General features: G+C 40.8%; 1 protein-coding gene across 3 annotated transcripts; it reads left to right on the top strand.

Moving 5' to 3' along the window:
* The first annotated feature begins 983 nt into the window (after positions 1–983).
* On the top strand, positions 984–20,036 carry lrch2 (leucine-rich repeats and calponin homology (CH) domain containing 2). Of its 3 annotated transcripts, none has more exons than XM_058087964.1 (21): positions 985–1,475; positions 9,231–9,375; positions 9,479–9,605; positions 9,688–9,793; positions 10,356–10,492; positions 10,568–10,698; positions 10,788–10,875; positions 12,011–12,107; positions 12,268–12,341; positions 12,430–12,497; positions 13,718–13,822; positions 14,048–14,116; positions 14,259–14,318; positions 14,684–14,732; positions 14,843–14,983; positions 16,320–16,370; positions 16,506–16,569; positions 17,838–17,950; positions 18,132–18,269; positions 18,353–18,430; positions 19,337–20,036. In XM_058087964.1, the coding sequence occupies exons 1-21, from the start codon at positions 1,196–1,198 to the stop codon at positions 19,454–19,456; spliced, it is 2,241 nt and encodes a 746-aa protein (XP_057943947.1). In that variant the 5' UTR covers positions 985–1,195; the 3' UTR covers positions 19,457–20,036. The 3 variants fall into 3 exon arrangements, with proteins under 3 accessions (XP_057943948.1, XP_057943947.1, XP_057943946.1); XM_058087963.1 differs by having other exon boundaries at positions 986–1,475; positions 12,244–12,341; XM_058087965.1 differs by lacking the exon at positions 16,320–16,370 and having other exon boundaries at positions 984–1,475; positions 12,244–12,341.
* The last annotated feature ends 820 nt before the right edge of the window (positions 20,037–20,856 follow it).

Raw genomic sequence — 20,856 nt, forward strand, 5'->3', positions numbered from 1 at the left:
CAAAAGCTGAAGAGTTGGTGGACAAAACACACTAACAAATTATGGAATTCCTCATGTATGTATACCCTCATTATTAGACCACATTAAGAAATAATGTATAGCTATATTATGCTGATAAAAAATAGCAGCTGTTAAAAATAATGGTTTGTTTTCTAGTGATGGGTTTTCAGACGTCTGATAGCGTTACTGAAATATGTCTCATTATTATGCACTGATATCTATATCAACAATATGGATGTCAACATTGTTCATTGACTACTACTCAGTAGAGTTAACTTCCGGACATGTGGACAGGAAGTGACATTGGTGATTCAGTGTTGAATTTTAGCCATACGCCCACAATATTTTTAAGATTATATTGATTATTATTATTGTGTATGTCATTCAAACTTGTAGTAATTGTTGTTGAAGCGATCAAGTCTGGTCCGTTTAATAGTGACACCTAGTGGTCAGTGGACACGACCGTTAATCAACATCTTTTAATCCCTGAAACCAGCAATAGGCAAACTACGGCCCTGGGGCCCATGTCCGGCCCGTCGATGTTTGAATCCGGCCTGCCAGTTACTTCAAAAGAATTTAATTTCAACTTTTATCTACTACAAGATATAGGGTCAGTATTACTGATGTTTATATTGAGACCAATAGTCGTTACTTTAAAACGTTCAAGGTCATTGAATGATTTTCAGATTTTTGCATTTAATTTGTTGATTTTGATTCTAATCAGAATAAAACACTGGACAAAAATTTTAAGTGAAGATTATGAACAACAACAAAAAACACACCCACATTTGTGAAAATAAACATAAGAGAACTGGAAAAAATTGATCTCATCATGCTCATATGAATCCTATAGCGATACTACTAGATCTACTGTTTTGTCAGTCTCCAGGATTTGGGACATCATAAATAAGGTTTCTTAAAGGACCCCTGCTGACTGTTAGGAATCGACTATTAATCATTAGAGCTGGGGGGGTTAATGCCTAAAATGGCCACCAAGCCCACTACCACCCCACCCCTTCAGTATCACCATCAGCACCTCCACCTCGGAGGCCCACCCCCTCGCGTCTGCCCTGTGACTGCAAACCTCCTATGTACGCGCATGGGCGGAGGATACTGCCGCTGTGCGCTGCGGCTGCCGTTTGTACTCTGGCTCTAAATTCCTCTTTTTTGTTGTTTTTTGTGTTTTTAAACGAAAATGGCGTCCAGTCAAGGAGGTGTGGGAGCTGTCACGGCTCTCCAAACCCATCATTGCTCACCTCATTGGAGCCCGGGTAACAGCCAGTACCAGCAGCAGCAGCAGCAGCACCAGTACCAGCAACACCAACAGCAGCAGCAGCAGCAGCAGCACCACACGGCCCGCAGCCTGGAAAGGGCTCTGGATGATGCCGTGTGCTCGGGGATTCTCAACCTGAGCGGGAGGAAGCTGAGGGAGTACCCGGGGGTGAGCTACGACCTCACGGATACAACACAAGCAGGTGGGTCGCTATATGTTATATGTAAAATATGTTCTCAATGTTCGGTTATGCAGCCTCCATTTATGCACATAAAGGTGGCGATGAAAGGGGCTTGGTTACCGCTTAGTTCTTTTGGGCAAAGCCATCAGCTTCCCTCCAAGCCCACCCCCTTGAGATGCATGAATGAGACGGCAGCAGGCGCACCCTAGTCAGCCAGTGGGCAGTGTAGGTGTCGATGCAATCTTGTTGGAAGAATATATGAATGAGCCAATTGCTAAGAAACGTGGAAATATGTTTTACCGTGGTGCATTCATTTGATCACATGCAGACAAAAGATGCCTTCACGATCCTTGCAGCCTCGCCCCCTCTGCATGCGAGCGTGCTTTATGCTTAACACGAGCATGTCAGAAAGGAGGAAGATACTCTAGCCTGCTTTTGGTGAGCTTAGCAGAGTCATTTCCTAATCATTATTGTTGTTTGCTGCTGTTTTCCAGACTCCTATCTCATCCATACTGTAATTGTATTGCTTGTTGTACATGAAGGACACTCCAGTCTGTAATGATTCAATTACATTTCAAGGAGTCTGATCCTGTAGACACCCTAACAGTGGGGATGGAGCTGTTTGACTCTGAATCATTATCTTCAGTCTTCTGATACGTCTTCTGTACTGATATGCCCATATACAATATGGTCTTATACGTGCATCTCATAGTAGGACAATTCATTTTTTTCTGAATGGTTTGTACCCCAGGGGATTCATTTGGATACCCTGTCATATTCATAGTAGTTTTTACCCTCCACATTTCTAATGATACCAGAGCGTTGGATCATGAATAATATGCTTACAATGTCAGAATTAGAGGCAGAATCAAAGTCAATTAAAGTAACCCCATAAGGTTAATGATTGGATCAAAGATGACCGTATAGTGTTAATGGTCGAAAGACTAAGTGCATGGTACTACTGTATGCAAAAGTGCTTTCGATTTGTTGTTTTAGCAGTGCCATACTGACAATATACAGGCTAACTAGAAAGTCATGCAGTAGAACACAGGCCTCTGTCAAGGCAGAGTTGTTAAAAAAAAGAGCAGAACCTCATATTCATATTGATTTGTCTGTTTGTCAGGCTACTTCCTGGTTCATGGATGATACAGTGCCGTTATGATTATAAATTCCTCTGTATGATACGTTCTCGGAAGGATCTTCTATTCTCTGTATATTTTTAAATTGTTAGTCGTCTGTGAAGTGGGAATTCCATGGTTATAATTGTTACATTATTGAGGTATATTGATGATATAATGAATCTTGGATAACATTTAGTCTTTTCTGGATTGATGATGTAATCCAGGATATTGGAAAATAAGGACACAAAAACCTGATGGTTTTATTGAGTGACTCTGAAATGGACTGTAATTGCATCCTGTAAAATGATTTGCCGTGGAAGTCAATATTGTTGTACTGCCTGCAAAATACACACACAATTTCTGCTACAGATACTCTTGATCTTCAAGTACAGGAACTTTGAAAATCCAATAATAATTTGTACCTTTATCACACCTGTTAATTTACATGGGAAGCGTCTTGAATGAATGCCCGCTGTTTTGCTGATGTGGTGATGATTGAACACGAGACCTCGCAAGATTAAAACATGGCAATATTTTGAACACGAGACCTCGCAAGATTAAAATGTGACAATATCGCTGGAAACCGATGAAACTATGAGGTAGCGCATCGCCGTTGTGATCGATAATACACATAACATGGAAGTGGTCTGATTAGAGGTTCACATTAAGTTCTTTACGCACAGTATTAAAGGGGATCTGTTATGCTTTTTCCACTTTTCTGACCTATACATTTAGTTGGAATGTTGTATTCCCGTGTTAAACAATGCCAAAGTTTCAGATAATGAGGTTTGCGTATCCATCCAGCTCGTGTCATAGATGATCTGAAGCTAATCCCAGGCAAAAGCCGCATTACAACCTGGAGTAGTCACCAGTCAGTGAGAGGGCACATATAGGTATAGGTTCAAATCCAGGACTTTATTTTCTTTTTTGCCATCAGTGGAATTGTCTACCATCCGGAATCATAATGACATCACTTATCAGTCATTTCATTCCTACTTTTCTTCATAGTTTGGCCTGTAAATTCAAAACGCATATGGTCATTAGAACATTACAATAAATCTAATGGTGGCTAAAGACTGTACTTTAGAACTTTAGAATGCAGTTGCACCGATCTCTTTGTGTAAAGCCTGCTGCTGGGAAAGGAAACAGCTTCTCCATCCTGCCAACAACTTATACAGGATGGATTGTATTGCAGTGAGCTTTCAGAGCTGAATAAAAGGCGAGGTGTTGTTGTGTTGTTGCTATTTCTACACAGATTATGAAGTGTCATCTGACCGAGTGGTCTTGTGTGAAGAAAGCAAAGAAGGCTACTCACACAAGGGTGTTTGTTTGCAGTATGCCACTGGCACTTTGTCTCCACTCTGTGTGTTTTCCCATGGGAATGTTGGCCTGACCTTGGAGAGGGTATGGGGAGGAACCTGGACAGATGCTCAGGTTCATATATACCAGCATTAGCTCACCCCAGAGGGGACCCACAAATTGCCTCTGAGGTGTGTGCAGTGTTCTCAAGTCACAGCAGGAGCATTAACTGCTCTCAACTGTAGATTCGCTCAAGGGAATACTTGAATGCTTATTTACTGGAAGCATGATGATATAGGTTGTGGTTGATTGCCATTCATTTGAGTTCTTCTGTTGTCACAGTGATAAAAGGACTTATATTTTACAACCAAGCATATCCCATCAAAGGTCATCATGATGATAAAGGGGTCAGTCTCTTGAATTGGGTACCAAAGAGGGTTACTTTGTGGGACATGATGCACAGACTACATCGATTTGCAGTCATAACCATATAAAAAAATATAACACTAATACGTTGAATAAACAGGGGAAATGTGCATGCTTTTTTTCAGACAATAACAAAAGTGACACTGATTCAGAAATATGCATCATCATGCTTCTGCAGAAGGTAAAGTGTGTTACTCTTGTGCTAACAATGCTTTGTTGAGTCTCACATGGAGTTTAATGCAGTCCATTCACTATCTTCGTGTTCTGTGCCATTTTGGAGCATGTTTGTGACAATTTATGGTAAGTTTAAAGCATTCGTTGTGTTAAATATAGATGATATAGCAATACATATTAAAGTGTAACTTTATTTTAATATGCAAATTGGTTTATAAAATAACTTCTTGCTATATGGCACGCTTTTGGTACCCCTTTCAGGAGACAAATTTTTTTTTTTTATTGGTTATTGGTTGTTTTGTGACCTACAAAGCCCCTTAAGTCATGTGTGATCACATTCCTACTTGTGCTCAGCTCTCCAAGACGCCTCATTAAGGATGTTCTGCACTGAGACACACTTCTCAACATTCTTGCATTTAATCATCAACTCGTGTAAATACTGTTTGTTGTCCGAGTACAACACAGGCAGACTCACGCAATACGTGACACATTTGAGTCCAAACTACCGGTTGCCTCACATTCTAACTATACTGTTGGCGTCATCACAGCCACGTGAGAGTAGCCTGAAAAATGTAATTCCTGTGATTTTCTGCCTTCAGGGCTCGTTCTAAATGTGCATGTGGAGACAACACATACTTTTCAGCACAGAAAACAAAGACATATCACATCAGTAATACATCAAATTAGTGTAATGTATACAGTTTCCAATACATCACGTCTGGCACTATAATATTCTCACTTCATCTATCAACTGTCCCTCTCCTCTGTCTATCTATCTTAACCCAACTGCTCGAGACAGATGGCGACCCCACAGAGCCTGGGTTCTGTTCAAGGTTTCTTCCCCAGAGGGAGTTTTTCCTTGCCTCTGTCGACAAGTGCTTGCTCATGTGGGGTTTCAGTTCCTTCAGACTTCATGTGTAAAGGGCCTTGAGATAACTTTTGTTGTGATTTTTATGCTATATAAATAACATTGAATTGATTGTATCCTCAAACAGTGTACTGCTCAAACAAAGCATCCACATATTGGTGACTGACTGTGACTGAAAAGTGGATAGTGGGTCTTTTAGAGTTGGGACACTATAGATAGATTCCGTCAAGGAAATGAGTTAATCATATTTATGTATGTGTGTGGTTTATTTGTTTGCAAGCAGAATGATGAACATATCTGTATCTGCGCCGTTTTCTGATGAGACATTCAAGTGCACTACGTACATCTGAGTGTTGAAGGTATCAGGTTGCAAAAAGCAAAGTTGCAAGTGCCAGAACTTTGACGACAAAGGTGAGAAATAAAGTATGCAGTGAGTGTCTGTTCCAAGAGGATTACAATGTAAAGGTTCCTTAGGTAACACATGTTGCAGGGGGAACGGTTTAATAGAGACACATAACAGATAGTGAACTGGGCCAGTGTGTGTTATGATGGATGTACCTGCTGCTGAAGTTAACAATATAGATGAAGTAATCAGGTAGTCGCTTCTGCACCGGTCTTCCGCCCTCCGCTGGATTCGATTGCATGGGTTTTCCCCGGGTACTCCGGTTTCCGCCCACATTCCAGAAACATGCTAGGTTAATTGGTGACTCCAAATTGTCCATAGGTATGAATGTGAGTGTGAATGGTTGTTTGGGTATATGTGCCCTGTGATTGGCTGGCGACCAGTCCAGGGTGTACCCCGCCTCTCGCCCGAAGACAGCTGGGATAGGTTCCAGCATGCCTGTGACCTTCGTGAGGATAAGCGGTATAGATAATGAATGAATTAATGAATTTGGGGTGTCTGGAACAGATTAAATCAATATACATTAATTCTTATGGGAAGAATTTATTAGATTTTTTTATATTATGGTTTTTGGAACAGAATAAAAGATGTAAACAAAAGTATAATCAGCACCCTTTACTATATGAAATCTCAGTAAACGGTTATTTCCTGTGTTAAATCCTTTTAGCAATGAGAGAAAGAGTGCTCAGCAGGACTATTTTAGCGTATGCTGTGTCACTGGCAGACACAGCCATCAGACAGCATCTGCTCCACCAACACAAATGAATGGATTGCTGATCTTGGCATGAAGGTGCAGCAGAGTGGAGTCTTGCTGGGAGCTACTGGGAAAAAAAGGCCCACTGTGGGACCCAGATGGCATACGGTCTGGGTCGGAGGAGGGAGACGGGATGGCCACGCCTACTTCCTCCACCCCCATCACCCTAAAGAGGAATCTCCAATTGTGAGGCTTCTGGATGCGGGGGGTTACCCAAATACAGCTGGGTTACAGCATCAAGCATAGAGCATGTGCTCTTAATGGAAAGTGATCACACCCTTTGACCTCAGCTTGTGTCTTTTACAGGCAATAATATGTGCTCGGCTGATGCCTGCAGATTGCTGATTGTCACATGCAGTCTTCTCACTTCTGCTTAACAACTTATAGAATTTTTCAATCCAAAAGAGCACCAGCCTATTTTTAGACCTATTACATCAAGCCCCATTGTTTAACAAGTCACAGTCCCTATAAGTAACCCCATGTATTAGGGGATGGCGGTGCATTGATGTTGACTTTTACCACATGTTTATCTGCGGCTGTGCAGCTCCTCACGCTCGTTGCTAATTAACATGTCAGCCAGAGATAGGGCGGGAGATGGGATCAGCTACACACACATTCACACACTCATTTGTACGATCAATAGGTGTCTGAAGGTAGGCCCCACATATATCACCTTGCCGTGTCCCTTTGTGTCCGCTACGGGTTACAAAGATAATGTTTGTGTTTATTAATGGAGGTGAGAGACACAGAAAGATGCAGAGATGCAAATATCTTTCACTGAGGGATAAGGCATCTTTAACTCATGTCATGTGCCACTTTTATTGATAGATATTTCAAGAAACAAATGCATCTCAGCTTTGTTTTGGTGAAAAAGCGTATCAACTTCGGTCTTTGCTTTTCGTCATATGATTTTATTCTCATAATATTTTGACTTTATTCCCATAATGTCATCTTTTTCCCCATGCTAATTTTCCAAAAATAACAACTTTATTTTAATTCTCATAATATTTTTTTTAATATGTCAACTTTATGCTACTAAAATCTTCCTCATAATGTTACAAGTTTCTGCTTTTTTAGGACTTTCTTTTCTCATCAGAATACAACTTTTTTTGTTGTAATATTTTGATTTTTTCCGCATAAAATTACATACGCGGTTATGTATTTCACCTTTCTTCTTGAAAATCTTCTTCTCATAATTACAGCTTTATTCCAATAATATTTTGACTTTATTCTCATAACATTGTAACTTTTTCCACAGTCTAAATAAAAAAAATTACAACTTTATTCTTTAATTTGTTAGTTTCTTGTAGCATTACAACATTAAAACCTGTAAAATGACAACTTTTTTCTTAATATTTTGCAGCTCTTGTCCAAATATTGCAAATTTTTACATTTTCCTTTTTTTTTTTACATTTTATTTATTTATTTAACCGTGCTGCAGGCCAATAAAGAAACAGCCACAGGCTGCAAATGATCGCCCCTGCTTTCAGCCATTAATGCGGCATCCATGTGGATCAATAAAGTGAATGCTGATACTATACCATTCCGTATCAAAAGAGGAGTGTAATGTTAGACTGGTGCTAAATGGTGACATGCTGCTCTCTCACTGAGGAATGTATTGATTTGTCTGTCTAATCTATGTTGATGCCTGATCTATTTGGATGTCACCTGTAGGTTCACATTCCACATGAATAAAAAAGTCTTATATCGGAGGTGCCCGGAGTCATATCTTTATTCTTTGTTTTGCTTCTAATGGTATTATGTCTTAAAACAACTTTATGCTTCTAAAATATATTTTTCTCTCAGTATATGACAAATTACACATTTCTGATGACCAAGCTTTATTGTATAATTGTAAATTTATTGCAAAATTACTACTCTTTTCTTCCATTTTTGCAGTTTATTTTATTTTTAGAATGTGCCAAGTGCCATTAAAAAATCAGCTGTGGGTCGCAAATGGCCCCCGGGGCTCACTTTGGACACATCTGTCGCATATTTTGGTTTTGGAGATACAGTATATGCATGCAAACCAACAGGAGGCGCCAAAGGTCTTTCCCAAGCAAGTAACCTGAGTAACCTTTTCCCTCCAATAACATGGAAAGATGCAGACGTGACGTAAAAAAAATGTTATATTTGTCACAACAAAAAACATCTCTGTTAGTAATTATAGTTAATTATAATAATTTCGTTAATTTGAGGCTGCATGGCGGAGAGTGGTTAGCATGCAGGCCTCACAGCTAGGAGACCCGAGTTCAATTCCACCCTCGGCCATCTCTGTGTGGAGTTTGCATGTTCTCCCCGTGCATGCGTGTGTTTTCTCCGGGTACTCCGGTTTCCTCCCACATTCCAAAAACATGCTAGGTTAATTGGTGACTCCAAATTGTCCATAGGTATGAATGTGAGTGTGAATGGTTGTTTGTCTATATGTGTCCTGTGATTGGCTGGCGACCAGTCCAGGGTGTACCCTGCCTCTCGTCCGAAGACAGCACCCTGGCGACCCTCATCAGTAGAAGTGGTAGAAAATGAATAAATGAATGAATAATTAATCTGACTGGCAATTTGGTTTTATTAAGCTATACAATGTTGATCAATTGAAGACATGAAATTGTCAAGCAGCTGAGAAAAGCTTCTACTAAACATTCCTAAAAGCCACCTCAATAAGTTTCCCATTTTGACTTTTTAAAAGTGCAATGACCAGGTATCATGTCGGATATTTTGTTCTCCTTTGCAGATCTTTCCAAGAATCGTCTTTCAGAAGTCCCTCCAGAAGTGTGTCTCTTCGCCCCCCTCGAATCCCTCAATCTCTATCACAATTGTATCAAATGCATCCCAGAAGCCATCATCAACCTACAGATGCTGACTTATCTTGACATCAGGTGCTCACGCCACACTTGTCCACGTCAGATATCATGCTTTATAAACACGGTGTATTTAATACTGAAAGTAGAGTATATAAACTAATACTGTGTTTCTCTTCAGCCGGAATCTCATTTCCATTTTGCCCAAACACCTGTTCAACCTCCCCCTCAAAGTTCTACTTGTGAGCAACAATAAGCTAGTGTCCATCCCGGAAGAGATCGGCAAAGCCAAAGAACTGATGGAACTAGTAAGCAGAATTTTTTTTTGTCTCTTTATAAGCAAATACTGTGTTTGTTTGTGTTAACATTCCACTCTGTCTCCCCCTGCAGGATGTCAGCTGTAATGAGATCCAGGTGTTGCCTGCTCAGGTGGGGTGTCTCCAAGCCTTACGAGAACTAAACATTCGGAAAAATTGTCTGCAGATGCTACCTGAAGGTCAGTGCATCACTCCTGACATTGTGTTGTATTACTAGAGTGGGTGGACTTTGACTTTAAGATAAGATAAGATAAGATATGCCTTTATTCGTCCCTCAGTGGGGGAATTTGCATTGCACAGCAGCAAGAGTACAGAATCAGTTAAGCAGTACAAAATACACAATATAGAAAAATAAACAATATAAACAACCCAAGTATTAACAAAATCAACAGTTTTTCCCAGAGTTATATACAATACAGTATGTAGATAATATGAAACGAGATCAGATATATGACCAGTCTATACACTGAGATCTTGATAGTGAGTTAATATGAGGCATTATGGAAATACTTCACATAGAACTTAGTATATTGCATTTACAATATAATAACATCACCACAGATTGTTTAGCAACATGCCTGTTATTATGGTAGATCTATGAATAGAACTACACTGCATTATATTAAGAGGTGTTAAAAAGGGGAGTATAGTGTTCAAACAGGATAATTGTGGATATGGCTCTCGGTGTACCTCATGAAAAGAACAAACAAACAAACAAAACAAAATAACCTCCCCTTACAGAGTTGGCTGACCTTCCTCTCATTCGACTTGACTTCTCCTGCAATAAGATCACAGAGATTCCAGCAGCTTACAGGAAACTCAGGCAACTGCAGCACATCATTCTAGACAACAATCCTATGCAGTCTCCTCCAGCACAGGTAAGTCTACATTGGTATACCAATCTAGTACAACATCTCCCTCTAGTGGACGGATGACTGCATATCTTGTTCCAGATTTGTCTCAAGGGCAAAGTGCATATATTTAAGTACCTGAACATCCAAGCGTGCAGGTTGGATAAGAAGCCAGACACCCTGGACCTCCCTTCTCTTGGCAAACGTTGCCTTCCACAGCCTCTCACAGACAGGTACTACAACAAAATTCAAAAGATTTCAGTACACACATTCATGACATAGCATATCTCCACATGAGTCATTTTCTCCAATATGTCTTTAGCATGGAAGACTTTTATCCAAGTAAGAACCATGGGCCAGACTCTGGAATTGGGAGTGACAATGGTGACAAGAGGCTGTCTACCACAGAGGTCAGAGGTCAAGTAAATTAATACCTAGAATCCCATAGTGGATAATTCAGTTTACATTCTATGGAGTCATATGAAAAGGCACATGATTCCAATATGAACACACACGAGACAATGCATTCGGTACACCTTCACGCAGTCTACTGGGATCCACGACAAGAGCTGTATCATAAAGTCTGTGTTTACAAGAATAACTTCTTGTTATTGTAAGACCAAGCAGTACTCATAACAAACTGGTCAAGAGTCCAAACAAAGCATCCACGCATTGGTGACTCAGTCTCTGTGAAGAACGGATAGTGGTTCTTTTACAGTTGAGGCACTACAGCACTATCGACACTAGATAGGGGTTTTGACACTAGAACCTCATTTTACATACGTCCCAGTGTTGTTATGATTCGATTTTTGATGACTATTATTGCCAAAAATATGCCTGGTTATGCACTTTTCGCCAAAAGACAGCTGGGATAGGCTCCAGCATACCTGTGACCCCAGTGAGTATAAGCAGCATAGACAAAGGGTGGATGGATGGTTATAATACGGCCAAACTATGTCCAAACAAAGCGTGCCTCAGTCTCTGTGAACATAGTGGTTCCGTGGAGCGGGAACAGGAGAACATGCAAAAACCACATAGAGATGCCCAAGCAGAGATTCAAACCCAGGTCATCGTGTTTGCTATCAGTGTTTGATGCAATAAGAGTGTAATATGAAGTGGAAACGGTTTAAGGGGAACACATTACTGAAAGTGAGCCCAGCCAGCGACCAGTCCAAGGTGTACCCCGCATCTCACACAAAGTCAAATGGGATAGGCTCCAGCATACATGAGACCCTGGTGAGGATAAGCGGCATAGAAAATGGATGGATGTATAGAGCCCGGCCAGTGTGTGTAATGATAATTGCAAGTCTAAATTGCCCATAGGTATGAATGTGAATGGTTGTTCCCACAATAATAAACACGATCAAATGAATAGCTTATTTTTATAAAGGTTTTTGATACAGCTATTGTGTTGAATTTCTCTAATCTAAGGTCAAGTGAATGTATACATGTCCCCAATGTATGTTAGTTACACAATTTCAAGTCAGTCAGTCTTGTACAGTATTTGCATATCATGCAAGCTCACAGACCATCTCTTCTCTGTAGCCTTCAGACGACGACACCGTCAGCCTCCATTCTCAGGTGTCTGAGACAGCTCGTGCCGACGCCCTCTCACTCCTTTCCAAAATGGACTCTTGCAAAGGTTACCAACAATAAATATCCGATTACCCCCCCCTTGAACGCAGTAACCGACACAAGGGGATTATTGAATGAAGTGCCTAAAAAAAATATATGTGATCGTTAATGTGATCATCGCGGATGCTTCCTCCCTCTATCAGATCAGGATCTGTATGACTTTATAGAACCCAACCCGGATGAGGATCCTGCTCTGTCAGAGTGTGATGGACAGCAGAACTGTCATGTGTCGTGTATTAAGGTAAGAACCTTCACAAAATATTAAATAATATTTGTTTACAGTACACGGGTTGTGTTGTTACTGTAGTTGTTTCCATTGTGTGTTTCAGGAACTGGAAAAAGTTCTTAACTTATCTCACCAAAGCAAAGACAAAGAGAGCTGGAAAGAGGAGTCGGGGTAAGAAACTGTTATGGAATTTAGTATTTCTTCACCTGGGATATTTATTTATGTAAACTGTAATAGGAATGGACATTCTAAAATAGGGGCTGTTCATTCTAAAATTTGTTAAATAACAAGTTCACCCATTGACGAGTAAGGGAGTTGAGGTGCACTCCAAAGTTTTGCAGTGTCCAATTACTTCCACATTATAAAAAACATGTAAACTAGTAACTGTACTAAATGTAAAGAGACAAAAGATGGCTGCACAGGTCTGTAAGCGTAACATATGATATTTAATACACAGAAAGCTCAAATGAAATGAATGCTGATAAAACAGTGGCCCACCAGAAAGTCTTCATCCTCCTCTTTCTGCATCATTAAAGCTGTTTTCTTCCACCGTACCATTTACCAGCCAACTGTCCTCCCTGATCTCCTGACACTACTACTTTGTGCCAAGGTCCACCAGCAGAGCCAAAGCCGCTAGGTCAATTGTCTTCAGCCTGATGCCACATTACATGCACCTCTCCACGCAATGTCCATGGTGTTGGCACATGCATGAAGCACAAAATTACTTCTCTAAAGCATACTCAACCACAAATTAATAATAATAAGCCGCAGGGTTCAAAGTGTGAGAAAAAGTAGCGGTTTAATCGACCGTGATGATTGGACAGCAAGAGATGTTGGGGCGATGACAGTGGTGATTAAGTATCATATACACTTAGAATGAGGCATTTAATAATAACAATAATAATAATAATAACAACAATAATAATAATAACAACAACAACAGCAATAATGTGTTGTTGCAGGGGGAATGGTTTATTAGAGACACATAACAGATAATGAACTAGGCCAGTGTGTGTTATGATGGTTGTACCTGCTGCTGAAGTTAACAATATGGATGAAGTAATCAGGTAGTGGCTTCTGCACCGGTCTTCCGCCCTCCGCTGGATTCTATTTCATGGGTTTTCCCCGGGTAGTCCGGTTTCCTCCCACATTCCAAAAACATGCTAGGTTAATTGGCGACTCCAACTTGTCAATAGGTATGAATGTGAGTGTGAATGGTTGTTTGTCTATATGTGCCCTGTGATTGGCTGGCGACCAGTCCAGGATGTACCCCACCTCTCGCCCGAAGACTGAGGCTCCAGCATGCCCACGACCCTCATGAGGATAAGCGGTAGAAATGAATAAATAATAATACTGTTTGTCTAAATGTCTTTTTCATGGTCATGGTACAGCTCGGACAAGGAGCAGCTCCTTGAGGAGGAGGATGACGAGCTGAAGGAGGTGTTGGATCTGAGGAAGATTGCCGTTCAACTTTTGCAGCAGGAGCAGCAGAACAGGTACAATATGTGTCTCCTGCATGACATATTGTCATGTATACTGTAGCAACAACACTAAAGCACATTTTAACTCCCCTCCCTGTCCTCTTTCACCTCAGCTGAGCACTAGCAAATCAAATTCTTATCAGTTTTACGTCACTTCACATCAGTTTGCCCTTCATCCTCTCTTTCTGCTCTGTCTCTCCCTTCTTCTCCTTTGCTGGCCGTGTGATAAATGGCCTCTAGACGACGGTCATTAATATGCAGAGCTGAAAGTCTCATTCATCGTCGCAGAGTGACAGGCCGAGCTCACAGGTAGACAGAGAGGCTTTTTTTTAAACAACTGGAATTAAAAGATAACAAGAGTAAATGTATTTGCTTCTGAATCTTACATGTGCAGTAACATATTGTTATTATGCATTCATGTAATTGTACTTGTATTTGGTCGTGTGTGCAGATTCCTCAGTCACTCTGGGAGCTCCGGCAGCAAAGCCAGACCCCCTCCTCAGCCTCGTAGGTGTGTTACTGTACCACATGTTTATATTTAATGCTCAGGGATGACTTCTCGTAGTATGCCACTGAATGCATTGTGCTAAGCTAACTGATGAGACTTGTGTCATTATATTATATCATTATAAGCATGGTTATTGCATATTCCGGGGCAACATCCTGAGGTTAATGGTTGTACCATTCATCCACAACCATCACCTCATGTGCATGGCCTCATGTTGCAAGGATCTGTACACACAATGTTTCTGGAAGCTGAAATCATCGCAGTTCCTTTAGTTGAGTACATTTTGCTCATTATAGGATCTCTAGCACAGATAGCTTTATTTCACTTGGTTGCTTGGTTGCAATTCACTGATTGTGTTTTTCTCACAGTGCTTCCTTGGATGAGGGAAGCAGCGGGGCATCAGTGCTCAGTGGACAGGTACAAACTCCTTTCTTTTGAAAGCTCCCTACTCGGGTGTGTATAGTGTATTGCTTGTGCAGACACGCATGTGTTTCCCTTTCCATCAATTGTCCTCTTTTCTTAAATAGCCTTCGTCATCCTGCTCCTTTGATGGCAGCCTGAAGTCGGACCAGTCAGATTCAGAGTCCAAATGGCCTGACGTCCCGCCTGTTCTCAATCAAAATGAAGATCGTAAGAGGAACAAATACCTGAGAAAAGATTATCTCAAGGTGCTTTGGGACATTTCTTCTGACTGAAATAGATAGTTGCTGCGTTCTAGCAGGGGCAATCTCTTATTTCTGTTTTCCTAACTTGGATGAACATTTCCAAGTGTGTCCTAAAACTGATGCCACGCCCTTACATGGAAATCTGTGGAGTTCTTTGAACATAATCCCAACTAGGAACAAAGGATGACAGCGTTTCTCTGCTTTTCATCCACAGTACAAGATACAACTTGTATCTCACCTTTAGCCTACATTTGATTATGTTATCCAAGGGGACAATTTTAACTTGAATATAACTTAGAGTAGTCAGTGTACAGCTTGCAAATCATATTTATATTTATATACACAGCAAATAAGTCATTATTATCTGAATTGCTGTCAACGCAAGCAAGAATATTTAGTATACTTAAATCACATATTAACAGCAGTGTAATTCCAACACCATTCAATTATTATTATAGGCCACACTGTAACCGAGTGGTTGGCACCTTGGCCACACAGTCAGGCAATCGGGAAGACCTGGGTTTGAATCTCCTCTTGGGTCTGGAGTTTGCATGTTCTCCCCCCTCCTCTTGCCCGAAGTCAGCTGGGATAGGCTCCAACAATACCACCACGACCCTAATGAGAATAAGCATCATAGAAGATGGATGAAGGGATTATTTTCATTATATATTAGCATAACATTAGTGGTTTATTTGGTCCCTAAATGCCCTTTTGCGTCAATTTGTGGGACAATAAACATTAATAAACAGATCTGCATTGTTTTGTGACTCAGCTAAATGAAAACGTTTGTTTGTCCAGTCATATATTTTTTCATTGAACTCTTCTTAAAAGGAATGTTTAAAATCTCGTCTCCAAATCTTCTCCCTGCATTGTGTTTCGTGACACCCCTAATATTTAGTGTGCGCTAGTACTTTAACCTTCGATGGGTGTGGACTTCACCAGGGCTGCACAGGTTCTAAAACTGCCCTGTGGCCCACTTTCTCAAGGGAAGGGGGGGTCCTGTTTTGCTTCACAGTGTCACGGTGCATGTGACAAGACACTACCACCACCACGCTTGACTGTTGGATAAACACAACTCTCACTACCAGCTATTTAGACAATCATGTTCATTTTCAGTGGATAGTAAATATATACTGCTATACAAGCTGTACACTGACTACTCTAAAGTATTTTAATAAAAGTAGCTGCTGTAATGGAAGGTGTGTATTTAATTTATTATCACAATTCAAGTATTATTCACTGAACAAAACCTCACCCATATTGAACAGGGTAGAGAATAGTAAATTAGACATTCTCATATCCAACATGTGACTTAAGTTTTTGTTGTCTATCTTGACAGTACAAATGCCAGAGTGCTCGGAAAAGCTGCAGTGGGAATGACGACTGTGAGGTATGCGCTGTAAACGATAACATTAGCGATGACATTAGTTTCCTGTGTTCATCATAAAATTCTTCTTCACATTTATCATTCACGAAAGTCTAATCACTGCCTGAATGACATTCATGTATGTTGTTTTGTCTGCAGGAGAGCTTGCGGAACTCTGATTTTAGCACGACTCTGACTGTCTTTGGACTCAAACCAAGATCAGGTACTGTGCAAACTTGATGTACGAATGTGCACAATTAGACACAAACATAGATTGTTTATGTTGTCATCTGTACAGGAAAGCATGCAAAACACTATCATTCATTCCGTGTTCCAGATATAATAATGTACTTATAATGTATAATAATCTATAATGAAACACCCTAGTTTTATATGACTTGGTTTTCAATTAAAAGTTTACCTTTGTTCTTGTATACGCTCTTGGTTTTCATAGAAAATTCCGTGTTGTATTTGACCTTTGACACATTGAATGTTGTGATATTAATAAAGATTACTCCCATCATTGCTAGTTTATTCAGCCATCTTGGATCACACACTTAATACCAAATCTTATGATACTTGGTTTACACAATAGGCGCATTCATTTGCCAAACTCAAATGAGAATATTATACAAACTAGTCAATTTGCGTGCTTGTCATTTTGTGCACTCAAGTACCCAAACAAAGCGAGAATCTTTTATTTTAATGTGCTGCCAACATGTACACATTTATAGTACTCAACATGTAATTTGACTCTTTAATTCATTCATTCATTTTCTATCGCTTATCCTCACGAGAGTCGCAGGGGGTGCTGGAGCCTATCCCAGGCGGGGTACACCCTGAACTGGTCGCCAGCCAATCACAGGGCACATATAGACAAACAACCATTCACACTCACATTCATACCTATGGACAATTCGGAGTCACCAATTAACCTAGCATGTTTTTGGAATGTGGGAGGAAACCGGAGTACCCGGAGAAAACCCACGCATGCACGGGGAGAACATGCAAACTCCACACAGAGATGGCGAGGGTGGAATTGAACTCGGGTCTCCTAGCTGTGAGGCCGCTGTGCAGCCCTGACTATTTAATTTTCTCTCTAATTTCCTGGAATTTCCTGGTTTCAGTTTCAAGTTCAGTCTGTACAGGACACATGAATGAATATATATTATCAGTTTCTCTAGTAAATGAAAATGACGGGAATATATTGTTTTCCTCCACATGCATGTGTCACAAAGTCAGGCTAAGGTGGAGTTCTCTGGAAGTGAGGAGGTTTCTGCTGAAACTTAATCAAATACAGCACCTCCCACTTAACAAGAGTTAAGTTAACCGTGGTTTCACTGTTTACACTTCAACATGTTCAACATTAGAACTATTTGTTTTGAAAGTCCCTTAAAGCGAAGTGTGTGAATGTGTGTCTGTCTGTTTTCTTTTATGTAATAATTTGTATTACTTGGAACCGTTAACAATGCCTCTCTATTAATATCCCAGCCTTCACCCGAGGAAGTCATCAGGAGTTCAGCTCAACGGAACCCAGCTTCACTATGAGGAGAAAAATGGAGCATTTAAGAGAGGAAATTGAGCAGATAGGACTCCTACGACAGGTTTTTTTTTTTTCATTTGAAATTGTACATTCTGAGGGCCAGTATGGTTAAAAAAATAACAATGATAGTACTTTATATTGCCATTTACCTTTGCCAAGCTATTTTGCCAATTATATTATTATATATGCTACACAAAAGTAATTACTGTCTAATTGTCTGGAAAATGCTCTCATTCTTGCAGAACATTGAGTCCAGACTGAAGGTGTTGCTTCCCGACGACGTTGGAGCCGCCCTGATGGATGGAGTGGTCCTTTGTCATTTAGCCAATCACATTTGTCCTCGCTCTGTGTCCAGCATCCACGTACCATCACCTGCAGTGGTAAACAGCATTATTACAATCTTAATATTAATAATTGTTGCATTCTGTGCTAATCCTGTTTCTCTGTTTCCTCCACCAACCAGCCAAAGCTTAGCATGGCGAAATGCCGTAGGAATGTGGAGAACTTCTTGGATGCCTGTAAGAAAATGGGAGTCCCACAGGTAATCAAATGCATGTCTATAAAAATTGTCTTACACATTTTATCTGCCAATCATATTATATATAACCCCTATTCTAAGGCCAGGATAAATGTTTGAATGTTATATAACAGTTAACCACATGCAAATACAATTTTCCATATTTTTTGCACATTTGTGGGCCAAAGTAGATCAAATCTATCCTTGTTTTCACAAATAAGGCCACACGTGCCCACACACCCACTGGTGGTGTAATGGTACAGCTGCTACAATTTAAGGCAGAGGGTTTAGGTCCGTTCTCCGCCCTGGGGGAGCAAATAAAATTCTGTGTAGGCACCGAATAAATGCCAGTGTCAGCACATCTTTCACACCTTGGTGCAAAAACCATAATAAAGGAACACGTACTTTAGTTTAGGGTCAAATCCATATGCAATCCTGGTTTTGCAAAATAAGCTAACCAGTTGCAGTTAACCAACTTTTTACATCATATTTTTGAATATTTTTGGTCAAAATCAATCACGGTTCTCTTGGATTTACTACATTTTTAATGTTCTTGTTGCGGGGCGGTCGAGTGGTTAGCGCGCAGACCTCACAGCTAGGAGACCCGAGTTCACTCCCACCCTCGGCCATCTCTGTGTGGAGTTTGCATGTTCTCCCCGTGCATGCGTGGGTTTTCTCCGGGTACTCCGGTTTCCTCCCACATTCCAAAAACATGCTAGGTTAATTGGTAACTCCAAATTGTCCATATGCATAAATGTGAGTGTGAATGGTTGTTTGTCTATATGTGCCCTGTGATTGGCTGGCGACCAGTCCAGGGTGTACCCCGCCTCTCGCCCAAAGACAGCTGGGATAGGTTCCAGCACCCCCCGTGACCCTCGTGAGGATAAGCGGTAGAAAATGAATGAATGTTCTTGTTGTCTTCTCCCCCAGGACCAGCTGTGTCTCCCCCATCACATCCTAGAAGAGCGCGGCCTGGTGAAGGTGGGCGAGACCGTGCAGGCTCTGCTGGATCTCCCCGCTATGAAGCCCACGCAACTGTCAGCTGCTTAACCCATCTGAACCCACACTTTCACTTTCATCAGGGACCAGAGAACCCCTCTTCCCACCCACCTCAGAGGGCGAGGACCCGGTGGCTTGTGGGTCTTTAGGTGTCTGCTTGTGCCTGACTGAAACAGTGGAGGAGAAGGTGAAAGTCTCTCTCTGTGTATGATGTCAGACGCGTCCTGTCCATCACAATTTGGACTTTTTCCTACTTTGCGGGGCCATTATGTTGTGTATATGAGAGGATGTCCCCCACCGGGACTGTTTGGACAAGTAATTGGGTCCCTCTTTCAATGCTCATTGGATACTGAGCTCCTACAAGTGCCGGCCCCTAAGCAGCTCTCTGTTGTTTTGCATCAGGTCCCGACTGTACATCCTTTCTACTCAACACAGCTAACCTATCTGCCAATTTTGAGCGCTCTACTGTTATAAAACTTTGCCTTTTCAAATGCATGACGACTGCATTTGTTGTTCAAGTCATGCCATCGCAAACCTTCTGTAAACTAGTGTACAAATGACTGTATATGACCACTGTGATGACATGCAACCCACTGTGGTTTAAGAGCATTTTTTCTTTTTTTTGCATTGACATTTTTACATTTTCTACACTTTTTATACTTTGCCACACTTGTATTTTTCCTGTGTTCCTGTAAAGCCTCCAAAAAGCACAATTTGGCCTTCCTGCAAGGCCGTGCTGCATGCACCATTTCATACATGAAGCATGTCAGGGGAGTGAATTGAAGTATTTGTTTACTTTTTTTGGTCATGATTGTTGCCATAATGCAGTTTTGAATTAATCATTTACTGAAGCTCGCTTTTGAAAAACTATTCCTTTATTAAGGGATGACTTTTACTGCCAGTTTGTTTACTTTCACTGCCTATTTTTTTATATTTTCTTCTCCTGCAATTAACAGAACTCCCTTTGTAGTTAAAGTATCTCTCCAAAAGTGCGTACATGTTTAATATATCCTCTCAAGTGACAACACTATGCAACATAAACTTGGATATACTTTAGAGTAGACAGTGTCCAGCTTTTATAGACAACCTGTGAGGCATTAATGCGGTGCTGAATAACACTGGTGCTAACACTAAAGTGTCACAATTTGGACCCTATTCTCTGCAATGACGTCAAGGATGTGCATGTGTCATCCTGAAGCAGGAAGAAAAAACGATGATAGTGTTATTGTGGTATAGCTGCTGCCTTTGAAGGCAAAAAATATATACAAAAACATATTCTCTTAATTTGTTATTGTTTACTAAAAATAATTATTAACCTGGGCTGCACGGTGACCGAGTGGTTAGCGCGCATGCCACACAGCTAGGAGACCCATTCCACCTCGGCCATCTCTGTGTGGAGTTTGCATGTTTTTTCCGGGTACTCCGGTTTCCTCCCACATTCCAAAAACATG

Source organism: Doryrhamphus excisus, chromosome 11 (assembly GCF_030265055.1).
Source record: "Doryrhamphus excisus isolate RoL2022-K1 chromosome 11, RoL_Dexc_1.0, whole genome shotgun sequence".
Classification (NCBI taxonomy): domain Eukaryota; kingdom Metazoa; phylum Chordata; class Actinopteri; order Syngnathiformes; family Syngnathidae; genus Doryrhamphus; species Doryrhamphus excisus.

What these genes read in the sequence shown, in the direction of transcription:
- lrch2 (XM_058087963.1), top strand. Translation starts at nt 1,196, where the DNA reads ATGGCGTCCAGTCAAGGAGGTGTGGGAGCTGTCACGGCTCTCCAAACC. An exon ending in AGATAGGACTCCTACGACAG is followed by an intron (nt 17,951 to 18,131) that starts GTTTTTTTTTTT and finishes TCATTCTTGCAG; the next exon opens with AACATTGAGTCCAGACTGAA. An exon ending in ACGTACCATCACCTGCAGTG is followed by an intron (nt 18,270 to 18,352) that starts GTAAACAGCATT and finishes TCCACCAACCAG; the next exon opens with CCAAAGCTTAGCATGGCGAA.